This window comes from Vigna unguiculata, chromosome 2, assembly GCF_037176805.1.
Source record: "Vigna unguiculata cultivar grain cowpea cultivar isolate G323 ecotype 2 chromosome 2, ASM3717680v1, whole genome shotgun sequence".
NCBI classification, from domain to species: Eukaryota; Viridiplantae; Streptophyta; class Magnoliopsida; order Fabales; family Fabaceae; genus Vigna; species Vigna unguiculata.
This window is the reverse complement of record NC_140793.1, coordinates 24033229-24052251: the sequence shown is the minus strand read 5'-3', so window position 1 is coordinate 24052251 and position 19023 is coordinate 24033229. Positions and strand designations below refer to the sequence as shown.

Sequence of the window (19023 nt, the reverse complement as noted above, 5' to 3'; positions counted from 1 at the left end):
TGTTACACAATAAATTTCGTCAATGAAAATAATTTAAAAATTCTTTTCAAATGTTAAAAATAAAAACATACAAAATGAGGCTTCTTTTTTACTAAAATGGTGTATTTGATATTCCTTAGTACAAAAATGGATAACTTTTAAAAAATTTACGAATTTAAGAAAGTTATGCCAATGTAATATGACTTCATTGAGAAAAAATAGTATGAACTTCATTTAATTGGATGAAACCGTGTTTGTTAATGACAACTTCAATGTATTATGATCTGTTTAATATTTAATTTTAGATTATATTTTTATTTTTCAAAAGTAAAGACGTGTGACCAATGTCCGACTTCAACACATGAATTAAGAAGAAAGTCATTCTTGGTGTGGACGACTTCAATTGCGAACAATTATGAACTAAAGTCATGTGATTGTGAAATGATTTCTAAATTTTTTTATTGTCTAGGAATGGTGTGTGGCTCATACAACTTTAGTATACATTTTTATTTTTGTGACTTGTAATTTTTAATATGAAAATGTAAAAACAAATTATGCATATTTTTGTTAAACATAAGTTGCATTATTAAAAAAAAAATCATAAATAAATAAAGCAGTGCATATTATTAAAAAAACTAAACAAAGAAGTAATAAATATTAATAGTGATATGATGAATAATAAGAATTTCTTATATTATGGAAAAAGATAAAATATGCTATAAATGAAGATATTAATTTTAAAGTTTTACAATAAGTTGAGAAGTGATGAAATTTTACTCTCTAGATAGGAAATTTCTTCCATTGTGACATTTACTTCAACCATAGGAACAACTTTTGTAGCTTATTTAGAATTGGGTGATCCATTTCATTATGGATATAGTTGATAGTAGGTCTTTCTGACTCTTATCGCATTTAGGGATCATGTTTGAAATCCAGTATCGTATAAGAAAATCAATAATCTTCACTTTCAATAAGATAAAATTGGACTGCATAAGCCTTGAAAATGTTCAAAAGGATGTAGACCGAAAGCTCAAATGTCTTTAAGTGTAAATGACAAGAGGAACAAATAACATGTATGGTATCCATGCATCATATTAACCCATGATGTCATCTCAAAGACATGACAATGTTGAACATGATGAAGGATATCATGGTGATATCTTGTTCCACCTCCTCAATTAAAATCAAGAAGAAAAGGAAGATGTCTCCTTGTAAAACGATGACTTATAAATAAATCTTTACTCACACTTTTTTTATCTATTATTTTTTTCTGAATGTTTTATCTAGAACACTTATCCAATACTTCTTTTATAACATCTCTAATTAATCTGCATATCATTACATACTTTTCATTAATTATTCATTAAATTATATTGTATGGTGATTTCTTGTCTAATTATTTTATTAATAGAACTTATATATGTGTAGAGAAAAATTATCCAACATAAAAAATTACAAGTCATAAAATTAAAAAAACACAAATCTACCTCTATAACACAACTTTAGCTTGTATTTGTTTGAAACTGAAGTCATTCCACAATATAACGATTTTCTTCCAAATCTATGTGTGAAGTCATACCTAGTTCATACTACTTCTTAATGAAATTGTATCACATGACTTTTTCATATCTGTAATTTTTTTTTTAAGTTTTTCATTTTTGTAATAAAGAGTACAAATTACACCATTTCGGTAAAAAAAAAACATAGAAATGAAGAATGTAGAAAGAGATTTAGCTGGTAGAATAAGAGAAATGAAGGATGATGCAAAGTCCCGGTGCTAGGAGACAAATTGTAACTTTGAATAATGGAAGGTTTTATTTTAATAAATATTTGGCCATGGAATCTATCAGGGAAAAATTTATTTATTTTATTATAAAAAATATCATATATATTTATAGATTTACACATTTACCCTTTACACAAGATCAAAATCTCCATTTACACCGTTGTGGTAGCAAAATGTCACGGTTGGTGTTTTTACTTTTCTCTCTCTCTTTCTCTTTTTTTAAGTGCTTTTCTTTTTTTCTTTTCTCTGTCATCGTCTTTGAATCTTTTATACTAATTAAGTTGAAGAAGGAACCTCTTAACACAAGGTGAACAAAAGCAAAGACGACACAAAGAACAGTGAAACTTCGTTTGAAACAGAGACTCAAAGCAAACACGCTTAAACAAAACCCTTTCTCTCTTCTCTCTCTCTTCTTTCTCTCTCTTTCTCGCTCTACATTTTCCGACATTTTCCCGAGAAAATCTCGCCTGGTAAAACCTCTCTGGCTCAGCCGTCGCTCTTCGCCGTTCAACATTGCTACGCTTTTCGATTTACTCTCGCTCCACGCTCTTCTCGCGTTGATTCTTTCCTCTCTGGCTTTCGTATGTTCGAGATTCTGTGTTGCAGCCGTTCGATCTGTGTGTTGCTGTGTTTCCTTGCTCTGTACTTGGATTCCACGCTGTAATATTCTTTCCGAAATTGATTGACACTGTTTTTTTTGTTCGATTTTTTCAGTTCAGTGATAATAATTGCTTTACATTTTCTTTGTTCGGGCAATTTGCTTATGATGCATACTTCAACTTTGTCGGCGTTTAGTCTGTAGAACACCGACCGCGTTTGAAGTTCAAACTCTAACGTGTTTGGAGGTCTTTTTGATTTTTCATTATTTATCTTGCTTTTTTATTATTTAAGGAAATTTTATTTTTAATTGATATAAAGCCAAATGGTGGATGGAGTATGATCTGAGTTGAGTTTATAATATTGGTTGACGGAGTCATGGAGTTTTGGGTTATTTAATTGTAATTAATGCATTATTTTAGTTCAATTGAATTTCTACTTTTCCATGATTGTAGTGTTGGGAAACGTTTAGTGTGGTCCTTGGTGTTTTTGATTTTTTTTTTTTCCTTTTTCTCTTTTCCTCCTGGTTATAATTTATGGTTTCAATTAGGATGCAAATGGATTAACTTTTTGTAAGTACCAGTGTTATGTTGACCTAACGGTGGTTATTAATTTGTTTGAATGTTTGTCTGGTGGTGAGGGCATGGTGCGTTGAACACATGTTAATTTCCATGATACTTTATTTGAATTGGAAGCATTTTCTTCACAAAAATGCTAATGGGTACACGGAAAATATTTTCCATAGGTGATATATTAGCTAAGGAATATCTGAAGCCGTGATAACTCCGAAGTTTGTTTCGCCAAGGAAACTGTTAGCATGATTCATATTGTTGCATGGAGTTATAAAAATTCAACGGTTGTTAATGAACCTGATACTACCAATATTATTTGTACTTCGTAGTACAGAATTCTCTCTCTTGAAATTTTACGTTTTAGATATTTTTTAAAAACTCATAACTAGTGTGTGTTGTTTGTTGCAAGTGTTAGTTTCCTAACAAATTGGTGTTGATTTTCTTCAAGCGTGAACGCTGGGCTTTAGTTGTTTTCTACGCATTGACTTAACTATTTGCTTCAGTTGTTTTATGCAACATCAAGCACAGTATTTAAAAGAATTTCGTTTTGCTCTGATTACAGGTCTGGCATGCTAGCTAAATCTCGTATAATTTCCAAGTAATTCTCATGGTGGATGTGTCTACTTCAACACATGCTACCGAGGGCTGGTAGTTAATTTTGGTATTGTGAAAGCTCTGCTGCAGATGTTTCTTCGAATCTGATAAGAAAAGCTTTTACTATCTGCAACCCATACTTTCTTCCACGTCTTTGTTGTCCATAATTACGTCAATGAGTTTTACGAAAGATAATGGCCACTTTAGTATAAGTTTGGCATCTTTTTGATCTAGTACTGTGAAGATTCAGGACTATTGGTTTCTTCATAGGATCATCAAAATGAAAAAGTTGTATGGAGGTGTTCTGGTCGCTTCGCTCTTTATGTTGTTTATGCTTATGTTCCTGCGAAATGGGATCATGAAAACTCCTATTGGTCAAGGTTATTTGACTATTCCTATCCTGGTTAATGGAACTAATCCTCTAGCATGGATAAATCCCACAGTACCACCCGCTATTCAAAATCCAGATGATCATTCTAAAGTTATTTCTTCTGATATTCTAGTATCTAGCCTCTTTGCTGGGAGCAACTTTTCCGAAGACGAGCAACAAGCTCTGCAGACATGGAACCAATTGAACCACTTAATTGATCACACTCAGGGTTTACCTAGTGCCGCAGAAGCTATAAAGGAGGCTGCCAGTGCATGGAATTCTCTTATTTCCTCAATTGAAGAGCAAAAACAAGGTCGTGCAAATGACAGTTTAAGAACCAAAGAGAAGCAGTGTCCCCACTTTCTTAATAACATGAATTCCACTGAACTTGGTAACAGTAGTTACAAAATGCAAGTACCTTGTGGCCTGACACAAGGTTCTTCCATCACTGTAATTGGCATTCCGAACGGTCTTTTAGGTAATTTTCGGATTGACTTGTCTGGAGAACCACTTCCTGGGGAACCCGATCCTCCAATTATTTTACACTATAATGTTCGCTTGCATGGGGATAAAATCACCGAAGATCCAGTAATTGTCCAAAACACCTGGACTATAGCTCATGATTGGGGTGAAGAGGATCGTTGTCCATCCCCTACTCCTGAAAAGGTCGAGAAAGGTGAAATTACTATTCTCATTTTTTGGTTCAATATCAATAGTAGTTTGTGTTCATAATTGAAGGGGAAGTTCCCCACAATTCTGAAATCAGATTTCTTAAAATTTGAATCCCGTGATTACTTGAGTGTGTTTGTTCCACGACAGAGTTGACAATAAGGAATTCTTGAATCAAAATTGTTTTGCCAAGTGTTCGTATGCTATTGATTTTGGAAATAGATGGAATAGAATTGAATCCTATTCGTAGGAAAGTCGATTGTTTGTGAAAAGGTGTTTTTCTATTTAACTTGTTCATCTGTTTTATTAAATTATTGTGTTAAAGCTTTATTTGTGTGGTTTTTCCTGATCCAAATGTTGAGCATAATTCCATAAACTGCTTTTGCATAGCAACTTTGTTTAATATTGCCGTTTCTTTTGCCAGTTGATGAATTGGAGCAGTGTAATAAGATTGTAGGGAAGAACATTAGCCAACTTCACACAGCTGACATGCATTCCCGCGCTTCAAGACAATCTTTAGCAGCTGAAGAACAATCGATAAATAGGAAATATTTTCCTTTTAAACAGGGTTTACCATTTGTGGCAACTTTAAGAGTGGGATCTGAGGGAATCCAGATGACAGTTGATGGAAAACACATAACTTCATTTTCTTTTCGTGAAGTACTTCCTTTCTCCCTTGTTATTTTTTAACTTCAAAATATAATAATTTTATGTTTTAGTATGTTAACTGACTGCGCTTTTTACATGTCAGACTTTGGAGCCATGGCTTGTCAGTGAAATAAAAATCTCAGGGGACCTCAAATTAATATCTATTCTTGCTAGTGGTTTGCCCACATCAGAGGATTCAGAGCATATCATTGACCTAGAATCATTAAAATCAAGTCCTATATCTGCACAAACCCCATTGGATCTTTTCATTGGTGTTTTCTCTACTGCTAACAATTTTAAGCGTCGAATGGCTGTTAGAAGAACCTGGATGCAGTACAATGCTGTTCGATCAAATACGACAGCTGTGCGCTTCTTTGTTGGTTTGGTGGGTATTGTTTGTGATTTTTTCATATGATTCTAACTGTCAATGGAAATGGAGAAAAAAATACTTCATTGTATAAATTATATTTCTGTTTTTCTTAAATTGGAGCTCTTCAAACTTATCTTACGAAGTAGCAAAAGTTGCTGAAATGTTGCTTGCGCTGGAGCATTATTTTCAATATCTCTTCACTAGCCTTTTCATTCTGATAAAGATCAAGATGGACGTGATATTTGCTACTTTTTAAAATTCTCTGTCAATATATATATATATATATATATATATATATTTTTTTTTTTTCCTTTTTGTACTGAATTTGGTCTTTTGTTTGAGCTCATGCAGCATAAAAGCCCAATAGTTAATGAAGAGTTGTGGAGGGAAGCACAAACTTATGGAGACGTGCAGCTGATGCCATTTGTTGACTACTACAGCCTCATCACCTGGAAAACTTTAGCAATCTGCATTTTTGGGGTAATGTCTTGTCTCTTTCTTTGATTTGGAGAATCCTTCCTCCGACTCATTCATATGATCCCTTCAACAGACACAAGTTTCGGCAAAGTTTGTCATGAAGACGGATGATGATGCGTTTGTCCGGGTAGATGAAGTTCTAGACTCTTTGCATAGGATCAATGTTGATCATGGGTTACTGTATGGACTCATCAATTCGGATTCCAAACCTCATCGAAATACAGATAGCAAATGGTACATCAGCCCAGAGGTAGTGATATTTTTGTCATTTAAGAATTAAATCTCTTTTGCTCCATGTGTTGTTTATGTTTAGTTTCCGAGTATAATTTTATTACATAAATTTTAAAATGGTTATTATTAGCTTATGTTATATGGGACTTTGTTAATAAGGCTGGCTTGTAAATATATTAATTGAAAATATTGGTCTCTGGGCAAGTATCCCTTTCATTTATATCGGAGTATAACTTTCCCTGGTAGTATTGAAACTTTATTCATCAATGACAGTGAGATATGGGAATTTTAAGTATGCTCCCCATTTTATTCTTTGAACCATAATATGTCTTTTTCTTTTTTCCACCCACTTCTTCGTACTAAGTTGTTATCATCTTATTGCTTGCTACTTGAAAGGAATGGAGCGAAGGAACATATCCTCCATGGGCACATGGTCCCGGCTACGTGGTCTCACACGATATAGCAAGAACGGTGGCCAAGAAATTCAGAGAGAACCATTTGAAGGTATATAATAGAATGTGCTACTTCTTGAAAACTGTTTGAATTGTTTTGACCTCAATCACCGACATCCTTAAGTCACTTTAACAATTCAATGTTCACTGTGTGACAGATGTTCAAATTAGAAGACGTTGCAATGGGAATCTGGATCGCAGACATGAAGAAAGAAGGTGTAGAAGTTCGGTATGAGAATGAGAACAGAGTGTATCCTGAAGGTTGTAAGGATGGTTATGTGGTTGCCCATTACCAGGGCCCAAGGGAGATGCTCTGTTTGTGGCAGAAACTTGAGGAAGGAAAAGGTGCAAAATGCTGTGGTGATAGGAGATGATCATCACTTACTCACCAGGTTTCAACACAAAAAGAAAAAGAAAAAGAAAATCCCCCTTTTGTATGATGATTAGAATAGTTAGCTTAGCTAGAAATTATTAGAGATAGTTAATGGTAGGGCATAATCGCAGTCATCAATTCCTATAAGTAAATCTGATGATTGTTGTATGTAGGGAGTGAGAGATTTGTATAGAGTCACCAATCGGAAATAGGTTACCACATTCTCTGCCATCTTATCAATTTTTTAATTGTTAACACATCATTATACAAAGAAATCTCAATTTTTTTTGTCTCTATTAGAGAGAGGGATACAGAGAAAATTATTTCTCCTTTTTCTGTAACAGATAATTCTGCACTGGAACTAAATCACGAGTTTGTTGAAACTGTCACTGTTGGCAATTAACTGAATATAATTATATATTTTAAATTAAAAAAAAATTCATGACATGTTCTATAATTTTATTTATCTTCTTTAGTTTCTTGTTCAGTGCATTATGTCATGTTTAGCAAGCTACCATGATTATAGATGTCTTTGCTTCAATAGACAGTCAAGCCTAACACAATAGGCATATTGTTCAAAAGATAAGCATCTTAGATCTTACAACTCAAGATATCATTTTGACACAAAATAAGATATTATTGACTCAGCATATTGAGACTGTGACAGAACAACTAACTAAACTTTGAAAAAAAATGTTGACTTTAAAACGAGTTGAATAGAACCTTAAAATATTCTACAGATTTTCATAAGATGTAGATAAGTAAACGGTCTAGGAGGGGTTTTCCTACTAGTTAAAAACAACAAAAATAAAAATTTGGAAATTATTTGTAAATGATAAGAAAGGCTTATACAAGTATAGTAGTTGAAACAAGAAAAACATGGTTTTTTTACTATTAATTCAAACCGAGTTATGTCCTGTTTCTATCAGAGCCAGGTTTCTACTATCTATGTCCTGTTCACATTTAAATAGTTTCATTATAATTAAGTTAATTACAAGTGTTCTTTTTTACCACTTCTAACTTACAAAGAATATCCAAAGTTACTCCAAACTATCCCTTTTTATCTCTCTTTAGGATAAAACGCTAAAATTTTTGTTAACATTAAGTGTTTTCTAGTATTTTATTGTTTTCACTCCTATAATAACAAATAAAAAAATGTTGAAAGGTTACGAGAAAAAAAATAAAAAAACTAAAGAGAAGCAGATATACAAATGAGCACTTATATATATATATATATATATATATATATATATATATATATATATATATATATATATATATATATATATATATATATATATATATATATATAGGATGATCTAAAGATACACTAATATTTGAAGCTACAAAAACTCAACCAATGATTTTCAATCTGGTGAGACTTCTATTTTTAATAATAAAAAAATAGAAAATAGAAATTGTAAATTGTAAATTAGAAATTGGAAATTAGAAATTAGAAATTAGAAATTAGAAATTAGAAATTAGAAATTAGAAATTAGAAATTAGAAATTAGAAATTAGAAATTAGAAATTAGAAATTAGAAATTAGAAATTAGAAATTAGAAATTAGAAATTAGAAATTAGAAATTAGAAATTAGAAATTAGAAATTAGAAATTAGAAATTAGAAATTAGAAATTAGAAATTAGAAATTAGAAATTAGAAATTAGAAATTAGAAATTAGAAATTAGAAATTAGAAATTAGAAATTAGAAATTAGAAATTAGAAATTAGAAATTAGAAATTAGAAATTAGAAATTAGAAATTAGAAATTAGAAATTAGAAATTAGAAATTAGAAATTAGAAATTAGAAATTAGAAATTAGAAATTAGAAATTAGAAATTAGAAATTAGAAATAGAAATTAGAAATTAGAAATTAGAAATTAGAAATTAGAAATTAGAAATTAGAAATTAGAAATTAGAAATTAGAAATTAGAAATTAGAAATTAGAAATTAGAAATTAGAAATTAGAAATTAGAAATTAGAAATTAGAAATTAGAAATTAGAAATTAGAAATTAGAAATTAGAAATTAGAAATTAGAAATTAGAAATTAGAAATTAGAAATTAGAAATTAGAAATTAGAAATTAGAAATTAGAAATTATTCAAAATTTTACTGCTGTTCTATTTAAATGATCCAAGGTTAATTTCAAAACGTGGAATGTTCTTGAAGATAGAGAAAAATTCTTTGAGGTGCAGGAAGAAACCCCATAAAAGAGAGTATAGATTGCAAAATTTGAATGGGCTTCTAGTCTAAAAAAATTCGTGTGAAACGAAATCAATGGGTGAATGCACACAATTACTTTCTACTCCCTATCATTTTCTTCCTATATATTCTACCATTTTTGGAATATATTTTTTGGAACACAGTAAACAATTCTGGAACTTTTTTTCTTTCTAATTTGATGGGATGTAGGAAGTTTCAGTCATGAATATATTAAAAAATTGAGCGACTTTTTTCTTATTTAGCTTTTTCTGCTTTTTTTAATCAAACACTATTTTTATTCTTCAAAGATAAGATACTCTTTTTGATTTGTATGTGTGTTGCGTTTTGTTTAATTTGATCTCTATTTTGTATGGAGGTTCAATTAAATCTTTATTTTAGTCAAGATCAATTTAGTTTTATGTTTTAATAATATTTAAATAATTAATGTGTGTGAACCATGCATGTCATCTATCACTTCTATATTCTTTCTGTCTTTAATTTTTTTTTAATTTTTAAAAAAATTATCCACATATCAAATCAATATCATGCTACATGTCAATATAGTGTCATATGTCAATTTATGATTGTGTCATTTTTTTTATTCAATTTAATCTTTATATTTGTTTTTTTTCCGATTTGATTTCAATTTTTGTTAAAATAAAATAATTTTGTTCCTTCTAACTTAGACAAAATTTATTTTTATATAAATATTATACTAATATTTTTATTAAAATTGACATTTTTATTAATTATTTTTTAAATTTAACTGTAAATTACTAGATTTAATTAAAAATTAAATATAATTCTTAATTTAATTATTAAATAGAACATAATTATTTAAATATTATTAGAATATAATTATTAAATGTTTTAAAAAATATACTAATATTTTTAGAATTGACATTTAAATTTAAAACACAATAAAAATATTGAACGCACAATAAAAAATGAGAAACAACGCGACGAGAACTGAAGAAAAAAGAGTATTTAATTCTTTTAAAAAACATTACACGGACAAAATTAGATGTTAATACAAGAAAGCTTCCTAAAATACTGCTACAATTCTTGTCATAAAAATTTTAATTTCTTTTGAAAAAGAACAAGGTTCAAAATCCTATGTAATTCCAGTAAAATAATACTTGAATGTAAATATTCTTCCACTTACAATATTTATATTTCACTTTTCTACTATTGTCATTAATATCCATCTTATGTCTTCATATATATCTAACCTACTTCCTAGAACATTTTTAGTTTAATAATAAGAATACTAAGAGAGAAAAAAAAAATGGAGTTAACAGTTCTACATAGAATGAAAATGAAAAAAATGATAAAGATAACTTGAACATATTATATATTTTAAAAAAGGAGAGCTTTAAATGAAATATATTTTTTATAAATACTAAGACGATCAATAAAAGTACAATTAAGATAGGTTTTTTTTTTTTAAGTACGTTCTTGAAAAATCAAATCATGATCTACTACAATGCAAAATATTTTCCATATAATAAAAAAAACAGCAATATACATTTTACTTGATGATTAAAATAAAATACAGTTTCTTGAGAAAAGAAATTGAAGAGACTATCCACTCAACATATTAGTATGAGTTTATTATGAAGATAGATTTTGATTACTCTTATATCATCTTAAAATTAAATTAAATTTTAAATATAATTTAACCCTACAAAATTCATATTGTATAATAAAATTTACATTCACTTATATATAATAAATTATATAATTGTATAATGAAATTTACATTCATTTACATACAATAAATTTGTCTTATCAGTTAATTTCTAGTCTTTATGAAATTTTTAACCACCAATAATTTTGACTCAGATCAAATTTAATACAGCGACTTTCTAATCATTATATTAGACCCTTTCCAGAGAAAAAAAAAAAGCTAGCTCCACCCTAAATAAATCATTGATGTATAATTGACAAAAACTTCTCTTGGCAGGGAATTCTAGATTGATATTCAAATCAATGTATATTATTATGGCACAAACAATGTTAGATGTGTCAAAGTTAATGGTGAATCAAGTGATATTGAGAGTGGCAATATCATCCACACACTTATCTTGGCAAGAATCCATAGCTTGAAATGGCAGTCTCAAAGGCTTTTAGCTTTTCTCCACGTTTGTGGAGGCCATTGCGATCATAAGATGATATTTCTTTTATGTTGAGATCATCACAGGCTTTCACAAGTGCCTCCCCAACACGTTGAGCAGCTTCCTGAAATCATGTTTTGCCAAAACAAATAATACAAAACATGGACCTTATGAGACTAGAAAAACAAAGGAAACAGATATTTCATGGCATAAATCCTCATTAAATTAATGAGTTTTAGTTTTGGTATCGATAGAAAATTCTCTGTTTCTCATTCCTGTGAAACTGGAAATCACTCTTTATAGTCTTTATAAAAAGTGTGAATTATGGGTTTAGTCTATAGATTATTTTCGTTCAATTTTTCCTCTCCAAAATTTTAAACCACTACTTTTAATCCTCAACATTTATTTTATAAATCTTAGGAATATTTTAGGTAATATGACATTACATTACACCAACACTGGTACGTGTTACTTAGAATAATCATCTTTTTATTCAACACTTCTTAATGTCATATAATAGGAATAAAAAGTATTAATTTTTAAATAGCAACCAAAAAATAAAGAAAAGTTTTTCCATGAACTAAAATCAAAACTAATTTATTTTATAAGAACTAAAACATATTTAAACTTTAAAAATATTATTCTTAAAATTTATTTTATGGGAACTAAAAATGTATTTGAACCTGTAACAATATTACTCCAATAGACATGTTTGGTTGATATTTAGTAATTTCAGACAAAAAAAATGTATACATAATTATCTCTAATTAAAAAAAATCGAAAAAGAGGTAAAGAAGAATGTGGGAGAGATGGAAAGTTACTGTAGATAAACCAATAATATATTTTGTAATATTCCCGAAAATAAAAGGTAAAAGATGCATTCCCTGCCTCATGCAATGTTTGTTTGTAAGAAAAGGTGTACTAATACTACTTACAAGAGTGGTACAAGAAGGATCTTGTCGGATGGATTTCTGCAGCGTGCTTCCATAGAACAAGCAACTCCTGTTTTTGTCATCTACAAGCATTGCATACAGTTGCCTATCTGAGCAAAATACCGAAAGCCTCGGATGTGTAGCTGTTCCATTATACTGACAAAAATATCATGCATCATATGAGAAAGTTATATAACTGAACTGAAGTAACTCTGAAACTTTTATCAAGTTTCTTTCAGTTAAAAATGCTGCAACAGCTTGTCATCTGTTATGTTAGTCTGTGACTAAAACATAATACAATATGTATCTATACATATATAGAAGGACTCTTGGAGAGACAGAACTCACAGGAAAAATTTACTAAAAAGTATGAAACTAACTGGGAAAAAATGGATGACATGTAAGGAAAATAGCATAACAAACATGCATTCGATCTGGAATGTACAATGTGTTTGCAGAACATCTCACCACCAATGCAAATCTACAATAGAAATGACAGTAGTAAAGGTGAAAGGTGAATTATATAACCAAGACATACCTTTTTCAGCATCCTTCTGTTCCGAATTTTTGCACTTTCTGTTCTAGTATTTGCTCTACCTCTGGCTTCCACCAGTAATGGCTTCTTAGTTATACCTGTAAGAACATTCAAAGTTCATAGCAATCAATATCAAAGTCACGCTCAATCGATGTCATAAATTCAAATTTCATAGAAGCTAGTACATTGCATAGCTAAGAAATTACAGTCCCAAGCACACAACAAAATGCCCAAGATTAATTTCTGCTTAACTTACTTCTACTCCGTGCCTGAAAGCAAACAAACGAATTTGGATGGATTCCAAAGAGAGCAGAATTCTTAAAGTGTAGCATTGGAGCATTCATTAGAGCCATATTGTCCATGTCTCGAGGACTGCGTGAACTGCAAAAACACCAAAACTTGTATCACAAGCACATAAACAAGAATGTTTCTCACAGGAATTTTAGCAAATAGTTTGTGTGCGGTTCATTAAAGCATCTGTCCTGGTCAGTTTAATTAGACATTGAAGGAAAAATTGACCTCTGTTGAGCTCAAAACGGTAATCGAAGAGAGCAGCTATCTAGGGATTATTTTTAATTTTTGTTAATTTCAAATGGGTCTTGAAACGGCTTTAAGGATTGAATTGCTAACTGCGAAATGACAGAAGAGATTACAACCCTTGGAACAGTTTTCTTACTTGGTTTGTTTGTTGTATTTGGGAATCAAAGGTTTTCAGGTCACACCGCTGCCACGTGTTGCATTAATGTGAGCCCTTATATTGAATAATATTTTATTGTACGACTCAGATTCATCGCTTGCAACTGTAAAGAAAGTTGGATGGGAAATTTAGTTAAGTTTGCGGGATGATCCTTCGTTACGAGGGGCACTGTGTTCTATCCTAATTATTTTTCAAATGATTTTTTTGACAAAGCCGCTTTACAATCCATTAAAATGAATTTTTGTATTTATAAAACAAAAACATTGAAAAATGAAAAAGTAAATGTCAAGTAGATGTAAAATTTTGTTATGGTATGATATTTTTTTAAGGTGTTGTTTTAAATTTGTTAGAATTTATATATCGATTTTTCACGTATAACAATATAAATAATATTTAATTTTTAAATTAAATTTGATGACGGGATAATATATATATATATATATATATATATATATATATATATATATTTATTTGTTTTGAATTACTAAAATATTTTTAATTAATAAAAAGTTATATTAAACTCTTTTTAGTTTTGTAATTTAGGTACATTTGGTATTTTTACTTTGAATATGTGTTTGCTATTTTTATTTAATATTTATATATTTTTTATAATTGATATTAGAGAAGAAAAATGTGTGTATTATTCTGATATTAAATACTTGAAAAAGTTATATATTTTTTATAATAATTTACTTTAAAAAAAATCTTAATTAATATTTAAAATAATAAATGGACAAATATGGACATGATTTACATGCAATAGACAAATATCTATTATAAGGATAGGGACCTAATTTATACATTATTTCTTGTTGTTTTTGAAGAATATATCCTATTCCTACTTTATCAAACACACATTTTTGTCTTCATCTTCATTTAGATTATTTTGTTCGTTTAAGTTTTCTTTGTCATTTTCTTCATGGATGGATGATTTGAGTGCAATGTTTTTCTTTCTTTTGACATTTTTAGAGTCTCATTAGTTCCATTTCATATTCTTGAAGTTTTTCAACCAATGAAGCAAGAGGTCCTTTTGAGATTTTTTTGATTATGCAAATGTAGTCATTTTTTGTTGTCATTATTGCTTAAACATTTCAAAACTTTGTTAATAAGATCTTCATTTGAGAAAACATTTCCTAGAAATACAAAATGATTGACTATATATGTGAATTTCTTTTGCATGTCTTATATATTACTATTTTGATTCATTCTAAATAATTCATATTCATGGGTGAGAGTATTTATTCTAGATCTTTTAACATCATTGATTTCTTAATGAATTGCTTCTAATGTTTTCTACATTTCTTTTATAGTTTTACAGTTACAAATTATAAAGTACTCATCTATTCCTAAAACAAAAGTAATTATATATTTTTTCCCTTTAGATTGTATTGGACTTTTTTTTTTAACTTCTTCATCCCATTCTTCTCTAAGTTTTACTATGATTTTATCTCCTTCTTGAATTGTAGGAATAAAAGGACTTATTTCAATGTCTTCCCATTCATTCAAATATATGGTTTCTATAAATATTTGCATATCAAAATTTAAGTAATGGTAGTCTTCTCCATTAAAGATAAGAGATCCATTTATAGAGTTTCTTTAAAAAAAAAAGATTATTTTTATTCTTGAAATTTGTAAACTTTATACTAGAAATCAGTTCTGATAACACTTGTTAGATAAGTGGTCTTAATTAATTTAAGAGGTTGGTGGTTGTGTGAATTAAGTTAACTATTTTTTTTTTTACTTTTTTTTTATTGTTTAATTTTTGTAGCAACTTAGTTAAACTTTTTTTAAGAAGAGCAATGCATGAATAATGATTGTCAACAAATTTTTTTTAAAGAATAAACATATTTAATATAGGAAAAAAGAAAAGCAAACTCAATTTATACTGGCCGGCCAAGGTTCTCCCATGTATTTTTATTTATCATAAAAACTTAAAGCTGTATATTTTTTTTTTTTAAATTTCTTTTTAAACGACAGAACTTTTAATATATATTATTTTCAAACTTTAGTTTATTTATTTGAATAAAAACAAAATAAAAAATACATCTACAGTAACGTTATCAACATGTATATAACTATATCAGAAATATATTTAGATTGATTTCAATTATAGAACTAGAAATGGATCTAAAATAATATTAACTAATTTCTATGTAAACTGAAATTAGAAAAGCATTTTAAGTAGTCTTAAATAAGTTTTATGTACAATGAAATTAGAAATATATCTGATTGTATCCAGTTGAAGGTAACATCAATTAAAGTTCCTACAAATATTTTTCGTCACACTCTGTCTTTGATCTACTCATGGGTTTAGAAGATTTTCATATTGGAGTGTTGTGACATCCCATTTAAGAGAATTTAATTCTACCCAATAACCACGTGACATAGCTATATGCATATAAATAAGGGGAATCAAAAGAAGTACTTAGGGAAATCACCGTTACAGTCATCCTTAAACATGTAAAAGCCTTAGGCAGAAACACAGTGCCTTATCCACAATTAAAAGTCAAAGGAAAAGATAGTTTTCAAAAGAGACATAGTCCTAGGATAAGAGTTCTTATGGCAGCCCTAGCGCCAACTTCATTCCTAGAGGTCACAAGAAACAGGTCCATCTAAGCAGCATCGCTGCCCCCATCGGGTCTACCGCCAGGATTTGCCCCATCTGCTCCCACCAAGAGGTGATCATCGCCAAGGAAAGACAGTACAGGAACATACACAAAATGCAAAGGGGTGAGCTAGTGCAAACGTCATTAACATATTATAAAACATGGTACAAGACAAAGCAGATCATTATTAATAAACTTATAAACATTCCAATCGTGAAAGGGCAGACAAATGCAAGTTCCTATGACTCGATATCCGGATCATACACTTGATATAGAATTCTAAAGGAAGTATGCATCTGTGCTGGTTTCTAAACTCTGCAGAGTCTAGACGCAAGGGGTTATCACCCAACCACACACAGGGTTAATCCATTAATGTCTCGGGCCCAAACTGTCCCAAGACTAGGACCTCCTGCCACTCTCACCACATAAACCATTCTGCTCTACGTGAGCGTGAAGGTCTATTAGAGTTTAGGATACCTTCCTTTATCTAGACATCTCCTATGTCAAGGTATACACTAGGCATGCACTTATGAATACTTACATACATATATATATATATATATATATATATACATATATATATATATATATATATATATATATATCACTAGGAGTTTTCCCCATGAAACTCCCTCTCAACACATATCACATGCCTATCTATCATCCAAATTCAGTGCATTCGGACACTCAAGAATATCATGTTTCCGTACTCATGTTCATTTCATGCATAACAATATATCTTCCAACATTCAAAGCATGAATCCTACATAACAATGACTACTTTTCAGTTCAAATCAAGTACACATACTAAGCATGATCACATACTATGAATAAGGAAAGTAATTAACATCAGCATGGAGTAGCATCAGCCAACACAGCAGCCCTTGTCACGAATCCTCGCCTAAACTGAAGATTCTCGCCCAGGCGTTTTCGCTCAGGTGACCCCCTTCTCGCCTAGGCGAGGGTCCAACAGTGACCACTGCAAGAATTTCATCGAATTCTCGCTCAGGCGACAGCGTCTCGCCTAGGCGAGACTGTGCCTCGCTCAAAAATCATGTTTGTCGCCTAGGCGACCATTCGAGATGAAATTCAGGGGTGAGTCCCTGCTATTCTCGCTTAGGCGAGGGTTACCCGCTTGGGTGAGATTAGCAGGTTTCTCACCTGCCATTGCATGCATTCTCTCATTCTAATCGAATACACACACCCAACAACCAACTTCATACATCAAGTCACAAGATTCAAACACCAAAACACAAGATTCGTTCAGAATAGGTAAAAACATTCAAGAAGACAATTACCCTAGCTTCCCCTTACCTTGCTCAGAGGCTAACCAAACGAAAACAATACTCGAAACTAAGGGTTACTTCAGTTCCAAAGCCAAGGCAGTGAGCTGAAACATCAGGATTCGCGCAAGACGAAGTTAGGAAACTTTAACTCTAACTTGACTAACATTTTTCAACAGTGGAGGAATGAAAAAGAAGGGACCAGAAGGCCCACTAGCTCAGGTTACCTGGAGAAGTACGAGTCTTGCTAGCTCCGAGACGGACAATTTTGTGCCCTAGCAGAAGAACGACAGGGAACAAGAGGACAGCTTCAGAAACGGAGACAAGTGAAAATGAGAAAGCAGAAGGGGGTCTTGGGGTCCCCTTATTGGACTGGTCTTAGGCCCACGAATGGCTAGGCCCAAACAATTAAAGAAACTGAAATGGGGCTTACAACATCTCCCCAACAACAAAATTTTTCGTCCTCGAAAAATGAAACTTACTAGAAAAGATATGGATAGGCATTCCTCATGTCTTCCTCTAGCTCCCAGGTAGAGTCGCCCGCCCTTCGATCCCATATGACCTTCACAAGATTGGCGGCTCTCCCCTTGCACTCCTTCACTCGGCGATCCTCTATGGCCACAGGTTGTACCTCCACTCTGAGATCCTCCTTGACTTGGACATCCTCCGCCTCCAACACATGCGAAGGGTCGAACACGTACTTCCGTAATTGGGAGACATGGAACACCGGATGGAGGTTTGCCAACTGGGGTGGCATAGCAAGCTCATAAGCTACTGGTCCTATCCTTCTCAAGATCTGATATGGACCCAAGAACTTAGGAGATAACTTCCTTGAGCGGATAGCCCTCCCCACACCAGTGGTTCGGGTCACCCTAAAAAAAACATGCTCCCCAGCCTCGAACTCTAAGGGTCTTCTCCTCCGGTCTGCATATGCTTTTTGCCGACTCTGAGATGCCTGCAACCTATCTCTCACTAAAAGCACTTTCTCTGTGGTTTGCTGCAATAACTCTGGCCCTACCAAAACTGATTCCCCATCCTGGTACCAACATAAGGGAGTTCTACACCTCCTCCCGTATAAAGCCTCATAAGGCGCCATCCCTATACTCACATGATGACTGTTGTTATAGGTGAACTCTACCAGCGGCAACACCTCATCCCAACTGCCAAGGTGGTCCAAGATACATGTCCTCAACAAATCCTCCAAGGACTGAATTACCCGCTCTGACTGACTATCCGTCTGAGGATGATAAGCAGAACTCATCCTCAGTCTACTACCCATAGCCTCCTGTAGCGTCTGCCAGAACCTTGAGGTGAATCGAGGGTTTCTGTCAGACACTATGCTACTGGGCACTCCATGAAGCCTCACTATCTCTCGAATGTAGAGCTGGGCCAACTTGGCCATAGACATTTTGAGATTCACTGCCAAAAAGTGAGCACTCTTCGTCAAGCGATCCACCACCACCCATATAGCATCATTCCCCCTTACGGTGCGAGGCAAGTGGGTAACAAAATCCATAGCTATGCTGTCCCACTT

The 19023-nt window shown here is 31.6% G+C and overlaps 3 protein-coding genes across 4 annotated transcripts; 1 reads left to right on the top strand and 2 right to left on the bottom strand.

The window, feature by feature from the left end:
* Window positions 1-2027: 2027 nt before the first annotated feature.
* GALT1 (galactosyltransferase1) lies at window positions 2028-7410 on the top strand. The gene is made up of 8 exons (XM_028058307.2): window positions 2028-2425; window positions 3497-4574; window positions 4992-5227; window positions 5319-5600; window positions 5937-6065; window positions 6136-6312; window positions 6690-6797; window positions 6904-7410. Exons 2-8 carry the CDS (start codon window positions 3809-3811, stop codon window positions 7117-7119), a joined length of 1914 nt encoding a protein of 637 aa, XP_027914108.1. The 5' UTR covers window positions 2028-2425; window positions 3497-3808; the 3' UTR covers window positions 7120-7410.
* Window positions 7411-11213: 3803 nt separating this feature from the next.
* On the bottom strand, window positions 11214-13754 carry LOC114174109 (Ribosomal L18p/L5e family protein). Of its 2 annotated transcripts, none has more exons than XM_028058867.2 (5): window positions 13580-13754; window positions 13160-13284; window positions 12907-13001; window positions 12372-12524; window positions 11214-11560 (listed from the first exon to the last, which is right to left on the bottom strand). In XM_028058867.2, exons 2-5 carry the CDS (start codon window positions 13263-13265, stop codon window positions 11402-11404), a joined length of 513 nt encoding a protein of 170 aa, XP_027914668.1. In that variant the 5' UTR covers window positions 13266-13284; window positions 13580-13754; the 3' UTR covers window positions 11214-11401. The 2 variants fall into 2 exon arrangements, with proteins under 2 accessions (XP_027914668.1, XP_027914667.1); XM_028058866.2 differs by having other exon boundaries at window positions 13423-13624.
* A 2458-nt stretch (window positions 13755-16212) lies between these two features.
* LOC146888462 (uncharacterized) lies at window positions 16213-18585 on the bottom strand. The gene is given in 3 exon segments (XM_085670113.1): window positions 16213-16335; window positions 17717-17764; window positions 17923-18585. Coding segments are annotated over 3 exon segments (834 nt in total).
* Window positions 18586-19023: the final 438 nt, after the last annotated feature.